This window comes from Olea europaea, chromosome 12 (assembly GCF_002742605.1).
Source record: "Olea europaea var. sylvestris chromosome 12, O_europaea_v1, whole genome shotgun sequence".
NCBI classification, from domain to species: Eukaryota; Viridiplantae; Streptophyta; class Magnoliopsida; order Lamiales; family Oleaceae; genus Olea; species Olea europaea.
In genome coordinates this window covers 23,152,852-23,164,546 of record NC_036248.1, presented here as the reverse complement: position 1 = coordinate 23,164,546, position 11,695 = coordinate 23,152,852, and the positions used below count along the sequence as shown (strand labels likewise).

Genomic DNA, 11,695 nt, shown 5'->3' with positions numbered 1-11,695 from the left:
GAAAAAAATGTGCAACTACATTCATTGAACGAGAAGAAAATGTTAAAAGTAAAGGAATTATGTCAATTCTAATATACATTTTTCTAAGAAAAAGATACCAAAAATGCTTATACTTGTGATTATTTCTACTCGACTTTACTAAAAGTCTTTAGAGTTTATCTTGTTCAAGTCTCATTTGTAATAATTGTATATAGAATCAAATACGACACAAAGAGCGTTACAATTTCAACAATACCATCATCGCCATATATTTTAGTAAGGTTAAGCACTCGATGTATTATTCTCCTCACTCTTGTATCAAAAACTTTCTTCAAATTTTAGATTATTTCTATTGTATGTTGATTTGACGAAATAACTTAATCAGAAGTCGTCACGTGCAAGATATATGACACTTCAATTGCAGATTTTTGGATATTTCTCATCTAATCGATGCTGATTGACATTCAAAAATTTACAGTTGAACTGTCATTTAGGGAATTGAACATCAAGAAACATTAATAAGGAAATCGAACAGGTTTAAACTGTGAAGTATCGAGAGTAGGGACCGCAACTTCAATTTTCCATCAAGTATCTAATCATTAACATTAATATTATTATTTTAACTACAATAAATTATAGATGGTTATATCTCATTTGTTTGGCACGACTTATTTAAAAATTAAAAGTCAATGTTCCTCAAGGTCATTATCAATTAACAATAAATTCATAATATTTTTTTCTAAATTTAATAATACTATCCTTATAAAATAATTTCTCGCACGAAGACCGAATGTAAATCACAAACTTTCCAACACGACTTCACAATAAATTATTCCATTTTATGTCCAAAGTCGCATTCAGCCCCCGACCAATTTTGGTGGCATTAATTTCATCGTACACGAATCGAGAAATGAATGATTCAAATTAGTATGGATTACAATGATTACACAGCCATTACATAAATTACAAAACGCATTTCAAATCAATCATTATCTTCTAACAATTTGGAAAAATATAAAATCAAATAAAAAAAGACTAATTTTTCTCACTTTAAGTAAACTTAGGTGAGCGGGTGGCTGAATTTTCTTGTACATGTATCCGTGGTTTGGCCCCCATTAATTTCATTTCGTTATATGTTTATTTCTTATTTTCAAACACACAATTTTTCATAAAATAATATTATACGTAAATCAAAAAAAATTTCTTCTTTTTCAAGCACTCATTTAAAAAAAAATATATTATTCTATCCATTTTCTTTTCCAAGAATTGGGAGCCAAACGGGAGCATAGTAAGTTTATACAAACGAAAGTAAGCACCCGTTGGTTAGGATTTTTGAAAAATTAAAACTAATTATTGATTAATTAAGAACTTGTTTATATATATGTTTAGTAAAAATTATTATTATTATTATTATTATTAGAGAGAATTAAAGGCTATCCTGATTCCAAATAGGCCTTAAAATAACATAAAGTTGAATGAAAAAGGAAAAATGTGCATTTGACTATTGGGAATTTCATGTAAACGACTAATAAATATATTGATGCAGTGAAAAATTAACATGAAAGAAGATGCGTTTATTCTACAAATACCTGCATATTTATAATTAATGATTCGTAAATATGAATGCTGAAAAGGATAATAATTATATTCACACCACAATTTTTATTTCTTGCACAACATTTTAGTTCTACTTAGGGTTCTTAGTCTTTCCTCATTATTGCAATTACTTCCCTAAATATCTTCATGTCATTCTTATTTTTAAACTTTTATTAGTTAACATTTTTTGTATCTTAACAGTTTATGTCTTAAAAGTTCATTGAAATGACGTAAAATAACTTATTTTTATATCATATTTTCAAAAAATAATAAATAAAAAAATTAGGAAAAAATATTTTTTCGTTATTTCAAAGCATGAAAATAAAATATTTTGATATAAATTATCATCAACGACGAAATCTACTAATTAATGGAAGGATGAAGTAAAAATTCAATGGAAAAATTAGGAAAATAACTGCTACAATGAGCAAATATTGAGGAGCTTAACTGTAATTAAAATACAGTGTAACAAATAAAAAATGTGGTGCAATATAAGCACTCTACTGAAAATTAATGATATTGATTTTTATTTTTATTTTTATTTTTAGTAAAGAACTAAATTTTCCAATCTTCTTGTCTCGTTTTAATACATATAAAAAGTTCATAATAATGGAATATAAAGTAAAAAAGGCAAATAATTAAGTAAAGCAATTGAAATACACTATGCTTAATGATCCAGCCGTGAAATCTGCTCGTTAATTTAGTATGATCGTTCCTTCATCTATCTTCATCACATTCATACAATCATCATATATAGAAATTGGCTAAATACATTCACGCCACAGTTTTTAATAATTAAACTACATTTTAATTGTATTAATTGTTCATAATTTTTATAGATTATCACATTTATGTCTTAAACTCTATTTTTTTTTTGTCATATTCTTATTCTTAAATTAACTTAATTTGTTTGTTATTATGGTTTCTCTCAAAATTTTTATTTAAGATAGAGTAAAAAAGACTCATTTATTAATTTTATTTTTAAATAAATAAAAATGTAAAAATACGACTAAATATTTAATCCTCATTTTAAAGCACGTTAACAATATTTTTGAACGAAAACTATGATTAACGACAGAATTTTCTGATCAATAAAATATTAAAAATAAGAATGTGATGAAGAAAAAAGTTCCGAATTTAAGCTTGATATGAATAAAGATTAATGACATATAATGTAATTAAAATATGAAGTATTAAAAAAAATAAAAAATTGTTGTGTGAATATACGTTGTTTTAGTGCCAATGGCCATAATTATCCTTGAGTACTGAAAATCAGGTAAATGGTATTTATTTGATGAACGGAAGAAGAATACAAACAAGAATTAACAAACATACTACTTCTTAAATGGATATGATTAAAAAGAAAAGAAAACAAGAACATATCCAAGTCTGATACGTCTCTAACTCTAACCATGGATGAATCCAAAACAAACACAATAGGTCCAAATCTTTCAAAGACGTGAGCAATGACGCGATTTGGTTCCACCCCACCCCACGCCACCGCACCTACCCTACCACATATGTATATACATATAATATTCACGTGCTATGCTTTCAGTGATTCATATATATGTGGTTATAAAAACTTGGATTTTTGATGGATTTTGTGTAGAACTATTCGTATTCCAGATTCTTTTCTTTGAGCCCTTTCGACCAAGTTTTTGGCCTTTGGCGAAAATCTGAGACATTTCGGCTGTCGGTTGGTCACGTGATCTTTCTTTCTTGAAATTTTATTATATCTATTTTTATGAATATAGGACATTATGGGTATACAGTTGAATTTTGCCCTTCCGGATTTGGAAACATGTTAATGCTTTGAATTGCTTAATTTATATGTTATACGCACCAAATTTCCGTTTCCTTTTTAATAAATTTTTTTCCCATTTTTTTTCATATCGTAATTTAGATTCATAAATCTTCATACATTCTTTACAGGAAATTACACGTACCAATGCTAGAGTGGTGACAGTTTGCTGTAGATTACTATCATTTATTATTCAAAACTACTTTTGTAACTTTCTCACGTGATGTGATCGAGGGATCATTTCCTGGCCAAGAATCCCAGAAAAATCGACTTCATTTCTTTTTGCCGTGAGTCGAAATCACTGATACATTTTTTTTTTTTTTAATTTAGGATTATGTTGGTTTGAGACTGACTATATGTGAACTCGTTCGATTTGAATAAGAAATTTTTGGTTAGATAATTGTAGTATTTAGTCTCGATTTCTTATATTTTCTTCCTGTTGGATTTGCTTGCTGATTTGAATTTGTTTTTGGTGTTCAACTCAGGTTACTAAAAGAGATGGATGATTTATGGACTGGGTTTTGTGGAGCATATAATTGTTCAGACGGTAATGGAATGGGGTGCGGTGATGATTTAGCATTTAAATCTCTCTCCTTTATGTGTATTAATCATTCATTGACAGTTTGTTGTGATGTTCTGCTCTTAATCATGCTCCTGTTCAATATGTTCTACAAAACATCGTTAAAATCTCAGAAGACGATTGCGTCGGTTTTTGGCATATCAAATTTGCGGCTGATTTCAGCAATTTTTAATGGTCTCCTAGGATTGATTTATTTGTCTTTGGGAATTTGGGTTTTAGAAGAAAGGTTGAGGAACACTCGAACTCTTCTACCTCTACATTGGTGGACCATGTTCTTGCTTCATGGACTAATATGGTTGTTAGTTAGTTTAACTGTGAGCCTTAGGGGACAGTATTTTTCAAGAGTTCCTTTGAGGGTGTTATCCATTCTAACTTTCATATTTGCCGGAGTTACTTGTGCTGCGTCCATTGTTATTGCTGTTATTAGAAAGAAGCTGTTGAGTAAGATAGTTTTAGACGTTCTGTCTTTAGTTGGATCTAGTTTGTTGTTGTTTTGTACTTATACAAGCTACAAATATGAAGATAATGACGAAAATGATCTTTGCGCTCCACTAGTTGGTGCTGAAAATGGCGCCTGTAAAAATTTTTCTGTCGGTGATGTCACTCTATTTGCAAAAGCTGGATTTTTCAGTAAACTGTCATTTTGGTGGTTGAATCCACTGATGAAAAGGGGAAGGGAGAAAACTCTTGAGGACGAGGATATACCAAAGTTGGGCAAGGATGATCGAGCAGAGTCGTGTTACTTGCTATTCACTGAGATTTTTAACAGACAAAAACATACCAATCCGTCAGTCGAACCCTCAATCTTAAAGACTATCCTTACATGCCACTGGAAAGAGATCTTCGTGTCTGGGTTTTTTGCACTGCTAAAGGTAATTACTCTTTCTGCTGGTCCGCTTCTTCTTAATGCCTTCATCAATGTTGCCGAAGGTAAAGAAAGTTTTAAGTACGAGGGATATGTATTGGCCATATTGCTTTTCTTTACGAAGAGCCTTGAATCCTTATCTCAAAGACAATGGTACTTTAGGAGCCGACTAATTGGTCTAAAGGTAAGATCTTTACTAACAGCAGCCATTTACAAGAAGCAACTGAGATTGTCTAATGCTGCTAAGCTGATTCATTCAAGTGGTGAAATAATGAACTATGTCTCCGTGGATGCTTATCGGATTGGAGAGTTTCCGTTCTGGTTCCATCAGACATGGACAACAAGCGTCCAGCTTTGCCTCGCGCTCTTCATTCTCTTCAGTTCTGTAGGACTTGCGACATTTGCATCCATGGTAGTAATCATTCTCACTGTCCTTTGTAATACTCCTCTTGCAAAATTACAGCACAAGTTCCAAACTAAACTCATGGTGGCACAAGATGAAAGATTGAAGGCTATTTCAGAGGCTCTTGTGAACATGAAGGTGTTGAAATTATATGCATGGGAAACTCATTTCAAGAATGTTATAGAGAATTTGAGGAAAATTGAGGAGAAATGGTTATCGGCTGTTCAGTTGCGTAAAGCATACAATAGCTTCCTTTTTTGGTCATCCCCCGTATTAGTCTCTGCAGCTACTTTTGGCGCTTGCTATTTCCTTGGTGTTCCATTATCTGCTAGCAATGTTTTCACCTTTGTAGCAACATTACGTCTTGTTCAGGACCCTGTTAGAACCATTCCTGATGTTATTGGAGTGGTCATTCAAGCTAAAGTTTCATTTGCCAGGATTGTGAAATTTCTCCAGGCGCCTGAGCTGGAAAGTGCAAATGTCAGGATGAAATCTGATGTACCTGATACAGAACATAGCATTTTCATTAAGTCGGCTAATCTGTCATGGGACGAGACTCCATCTAAGCTGACACTTAGAAACATTAATTTGGAGGTTAAGCCTGGTGAGAAGATTGCAATCTGTGGAGAAGTAGGTTCAGGCAAGTCAACCCTTCTTGCAGCAATTCTTGGAGAGGTTCCTATCATCCAAGGAACTGTAAGTTCTTACTGTTCACCTCATTCATGCGACATTTAATAAGCACAGTCATTCTACCCATCACTTCCATGAATCTTAGGAATATATTTTGACCATTCATCAGGTTCTGTACTATTTTAATTTTCCAGGTTCAAGTACATGGGACCATTGCTTATGTCTCTCAATCAGCATGGATTCAGACAGGAAGTATTCAAGAAAACATTCTCTTCGGGTCGGCCTTGGACAGCCAGAGATATCAAGATACTTTAGAGAGGTGTTCACTGGTAAAGGATCTTCAGTTGCTACCCTATGGTGATCTCACTGAAATAGGAGAGAGAGGAGTTAATCTTAGCGGAGGCCAGAAACAACGAATTCAGCTTGCTCGTGCTCTGTATCAAGATGCTCAAATATATCTCTTGGATGATCCCTTCAGTGCTGTTGATGCTCATACGGCCACTAGCCTGTTTAAGGTAAGTACATCTTAATTACAATAAGCTTTACATATATTGCTCACCGTAAGGTACAAGCTGGATTGAATCTTGGCAGGGATATGTCATGGAAGCCCTTGCAGGGAAGACCGTCTTACTTGTGACTCATCAGGTGGACTTCCTGCCTGCATTTGATTCTGTTTTGGTGAGTTTGTAGTTCACAATTTTTATTTTATATTTAGGATTTTTAGTACAGTGGTGTGAAACTCTTTCTAGCTAATCAAGATGAGTTATTGGCATTTATGCTATCATTGTGTGGAAAATTGAGTTTGTTAACTAACAATCTCATCCTTTCAGCCTGTGAATACCACTTGGTGTTCTTCTCTCATGTCTGTTTACCTTTTTGTTTATTTTCTCTCTTCTGGTCGTGGTATCGGTTCGAGGAAGTTGAATTGTATGCCAAAAGAAACCAGGTTACACTTTCAAAGTTATGGTCCCCTAATGTAGTGAAAGGTGGAATTCCGGAGGGAGTTTCTGAGTGCTCCTTCAATTGAATTTCATGGTTTGACTTTGCCTAGTTATTTCTTCGGATTGACTTATCATCACATATTCTAATACTATCAATACATCTCATTTCTACTATTTCAAGAGACCATGAATATTAATATTACTTGGCATCTTAATTACTGTCGAACGTTGTTTTCTATCGTTACATGTACTATAATATCATGAAGCACCTCTCGTTGAGGCACCACTGGATCCCTCTAGGAGGTGAAAAGTGGAGCCACACATCTCTGAATTTGATCTCTAGATAGTGCAAATGATCAGTTCATCTAATAAGGCATCTTGGTCTAAAATTGAGGGAAGTGGACATCAATTTGAGATGTTCCTGATAGGTAACCTTCCATTGAAACCGAGAGGAAAAAGTACTACATTTCAATAAGATGAAGATCTTAATTGTTCTTCTCTGTCCATTCACTTACCTACCAATATCTTAAATGTTTGTACTTGTGTAACTTCCCCCAAATCTTTCTTGTCATATATTCTCTCTCCCTGAAGAAGTTGGTTTTGAAATCCTGGTTTCAAGTTGATTTTTTGAGTTTGGTTTCTGTTGATTGGCATATGTGAGCTATCATTATAATAATTCTTTTTTATAGCCCAGACAATATCTTAAAATCACCTTTTCCATGCATATATCTTGTTTTAAGATGCTCAGTTGCCCAGTCAGCCAATCCTTTTTCGACCACCAAATTCTCTGTCGTTGAAAAAGTTGATTTTGTCTTCTTGGTTTTCAAATTGAATTTATCAGTCTGGATGGTGCAAGTTGGTGGATTTGAACATTGTCGTGTATGTGTATCCTTACATCTGCATTATTTCTAACCTAGTTAGTTATTTGCACAGCTATGAGAATTTTCTGTTTTTTCTCCCAAAATTATGAATTATATTTTAATTAATGAGAGATGCAAACTGCCTACTCTTTTGAACAGTTGATGGCAGACGGGGAAATTTTGCATGCAGCTCCTTATCCTCAGTTGCTGGCCACAAGCCAAGAATTTCGTGATCTTGTTAATGCACACAAAGAGACAGCTGGTTCTGAGAGGCTTTCGGGGTTGACTTCTTCAAAAGGACAGGAAACTTCTAGGGAGATTCACAAGACTTTTTCAGACAAGAAACCTAAAGCAGCCGGAGGTGATCAGTTGATAAAGCTAGAAGAAAGGGATGTTGGGGATACAGGATTTAAACCCTACATTCTGTATTTAAATCAGAACAAAGGGTTTTTATTTTTCTCCGTGGCCGCTCTCTCGCATCTTATATTTGTGATTGGTCAAATATTACAGAATTCTTGGATGGCTGCTAATGTAGATGATCCGAATGTTAGCACATTAAAATTGATCGTTGTGTACTTGTTGATTGGAATCACATCAACATTGTTTTTACTCTCTCGATCCCTCTGCACTGTTGTCTTGGGCATGCAGTCATCAAAATCATTATTCTCGCAATTGCTGAGTTCTTTATTTCGTGCACCCATGTCATTTTACGACTCTACACCTTTGGGAAGAATACTAAGCCGGGTAATTTTTTATTATTATTTTTTTAATTTTTAAATGGTAGTCTATTAAGAAGGATTGGATAGCACTTGACAATATTAAGGAAGAAAAAGAAGCTAAATTTTTGTTTGTGATAGAATATAGTACTATCCAATATCGCATAAATGAACATGCACTAAAAGATGTTTTATGAGATGAAGATATCCTTGAAACTAATGGTTTGCTCGTTATTTCTATTCACACAGGTCTCTGTTGATTTGAGTATTGTTGATCTTGATGTTCCGTTCAACTTGATTTTCACCCTTGGATCAACAACAAATGCTTATGCTAATCTTGCAGTGCTAGCTGTTGTTACCTGGCAAGTTCTGTTTGTCTCTATACCAATGGTCTTTCTTGCTATTCGCTTACAGGTAATTCTTTTTTGTCCTTAGAGTACTACATTTAAGCCTCAAAATAAGAAAAATTCAGCAATATCTGCATCATAGAATAGAGAGATTTAAAAAAAAAAAAAAAAAAAAAAAAAATTCTGGGAAGGTGGGGGCTGGGAAGTTGGTGTTGCTTCTTAGTCTACAAGATTTATCTGTCAATGTTAGCTTGTGTAACCAATATGCATTTCCATGCCTCCAGAGGTACTACTTTTCCTCAGCAAAGGAGTTGATGCGGATAAATGGCACCACTAAATCTTTTGTAGCAAATCATCTAGCTGAATCTGTGTCTGGAGCTGTTACAATAAGAGCTTTTAAAGAGGAGGAGCGTTTTTTCGCGAAGAACCTTCAACTCACTGACACAAATGCCAGTCCTTTCTTCCATTATTTTGCAGCAAATGAATGGTTGATCCAACGGCTGGAAATTCTTAGTGCAACTGTTCTTGCCTCCTCGGCTCTCTGCATGGTTTTACTACCTACAGGAACTTTCAGCTCTGGTGCGCGATAATATTCTAGATTATAGAAGATATCTTGCTGAGCTGAAAAAGTTAACTTATGAGTAGATTTACTTATAAGTAAATAAATCAGTTTTAAAATAAATATTTATACTGGTAAAATTTGAAAATAAGTAACATATTTTAATAATGAAGATATGACCTTCCTAATTCGGTTCTTCCTTTTTTTTCAGGATTTATTGGAATGGCTTTGTCCTATGGTCTGTCGTTAAATATGTCACTGGTATTTTCCATTCAAAACCAGTGCCTGTTGGCAAATTATATAATTTCTGTAGAAAGGCTCAACCAGTATATGCACATACCAAGTGAGGCTCCTGAAGTGATTGAAGAAAACCGTCCCCCCATCAACTGGCCAAATAAGGGTAAAGTCGAGATTCACGACTTGCAGGTAATATCTGCTTGCATTAATTTAAGTATAGTGAAAGAATTATTATATACTAAATAGTAAATAATGTTTATTGCAAAACAGATTCGATATAGGCCAGATACGCCTCTTGTTCTACGTGGAATTAGTTGCACATTTGAAGGAGGACATAAAATTGGTATTGTTGGCCGAACTGGCAGTGGAAAGACCACTCTCATTGGTGCCTTGTTTCGTCTGGTAGAACCTGCTGGAGGGAAGATTGTGGTGGATGGAGTTGACATTTCAACAATCGGACTTCATGATCTGAGGTCTCGTTTTGCGATTATACCTCAAGACCCAACTCTTTTCAATGGAACCGTGAGGTTCAATTTGGATCCGTTGGGTCAGCATACTGACCAGGAAATATGGGAGGTAATTTTTAGTTGCCTTTTGAGTTTCTTGATTCCTGGAACTGGAAACCAAAAATGCAGAGTAGCATACAAATTTATTGTAGTTCATCCTCAATGTGAGAGCTATATGTGTCATAAGAAAAACAGCCCTGAAAGAATCCTTTACATACATTCAATATCTTGTCTCTTCCATTCAGAGTACGGTATTAGCAATTGACAATAATCAAACTTTTTTTTTCCTCCTGGAAACTTAAAGGTTCTTGGGAAGTGTCAGCTCAGAGATGCTGTTCAAGAGAAAGAAAAGGGCCTCGACTCTCCCGGTAAGATGTTCGATAAAATGTTTGATGCAGACATTTATGATAGCAAAATATAACAATCAAAATAAAACCGTCATTTCAGTTGTGGAAGATGGATTGAATTGGAGCATGGGGCAGCGGCAGTTGTTTTGCTTGGGACGTGCTTTGTTGAGGAGAAGCAAGATTTTGGTACTGGACGAAGCAACTGCATCAATTGACAATGCCACGGATTCTATCTTGCAAAAAACTATTAGGACAGAATTCGTAGATTGTACTGTGATAACAGTTGCCCATAGGATACCGACAGTGATGGATTGCACAATGGTTCTAGCCATAAGTGATGGTGAGTTCTGCTACTTCATGTTTGGCTAAGCTTAAGTTTACTTAAACAAGTATGCTTTACAATAAATAATCAATCATTTAAAAGTACTTTACTTATTTTCAGACCAATGTAAGAGTAACTTCCGAAATAAGTAACTTACTCAAACATGTTTAAGCAAACCATGATGTTGAATTTAATGCAGGGAAACTGGTCGAGTATGATGAACCAGCGAAGCTAATGAAGAGAGAAGATTCACTTTTTGGACGGCTTGTCAATGAATACTGGTCTCACTATCATTCGGCAGAATCCCATTGAAGCAAACCGTATATGGTGTTCCTGCTGCATCGTGTTCTCGACCGGTTGAACAGAAAAGTTCTAAACCGATGCGAGTTCAGGTTTTCAACTCGAACAGAGTAATGAAGGTGGTGCAGCAAAATTCGATCCCGGGTTTTATAACATACTAATACAGAATGTACGACGCAGATAATTAGGTATTTAATAGCATGATCTATCATAGTAACATTGAAATATATAAACGATGAACACAATACTGATGGAAGTCATTGGGCTTCGCGTTGCAGTGGGATCAAGAAGATGTGATGTCAGGGTTTTTGATGAAGTTCGAAATTTTTTTTTTTTTTTTTAAATAATAATTTAGTTGGTTGGCTTAAAATAACCAAAGTTTTGATATTGTACATGCCGTTCAAATTCTATGAATTTTTTGCATTATTAATCCCCTATTTGTCATCATTAAAAATTTAAATTGTTTATTATAATATCATTTTTCATCACACATTTATACAATAAAAAATCTTTCCTTGTGTACAGGAAATAATCTCATAGAAATTCCACAAGCACTCACATGGGGTGGGGGTGGGCCCCAAGTGAATATTTTATTTAACTGGAACTCACTGTTGTGTGTATTCTGTGAACTATCTGTATAAATCCATCCCCCCTGTACATGTAGAATGGTTCCACAATAAAATATTCTACATAAAAGTCAATA

The 11,695-nt window shown here is 34.2% G+C and overlaps 1 protein-coding gene across 4 annotated transcripts; it reads left to right on the top strand.

Moving 5' to 3' along the window:
* Positions 1-3,131: 3,131 nt before the first annotated feature.
* Positions 3,132-11,424, top strand: LOC111406124 (ABC transporter C family member 10-like). Of its 4 annotated transcripts, none has more exons than XM_023035338.1 (13): positions 3,133-3,274; positions 3,511-3,666; positions 3,865-5,923; positions 6,052-6,372; positions 6,449-6,535; positions 7,818-8,402; positions 8,624-8,788; positions 9,006-9,300; positions 9,492-9,706; positions 9,788-10,093; positions 10,328-10,391; positions 10,471-10,710; positions 10,892-11,424. In XM_023035338.1, exons 3-13 carry the CDS (start codon positions 3,878-3,880, stop codon positions 11,002-11,004), a joined length of 4,437 nt encoding a protein of 1,478 aa, XP_022891106.1. In that variant the 5' UTR covers positions 3,133-3,274; positions 3,511-3,666; positions 3,865-3,877; the 3' UTR covers positions 11,005-11,424. The 4 variants fall into 4 exon arrangements, with proteins under 4 accessions (XP_022891108.1, XP_022891106.1, XP_022891107.1 ...); XM_023035339.1 differs by having other exon boundaries at positions 3,139-3,283; XM_023035340.1 differs by lacking the exon at positions 3,511-3,666 and having other exon boundaries at positions 3,132-3,274.
* Positions 11,425-11,695: the final 271 nt, after the last annotated feature.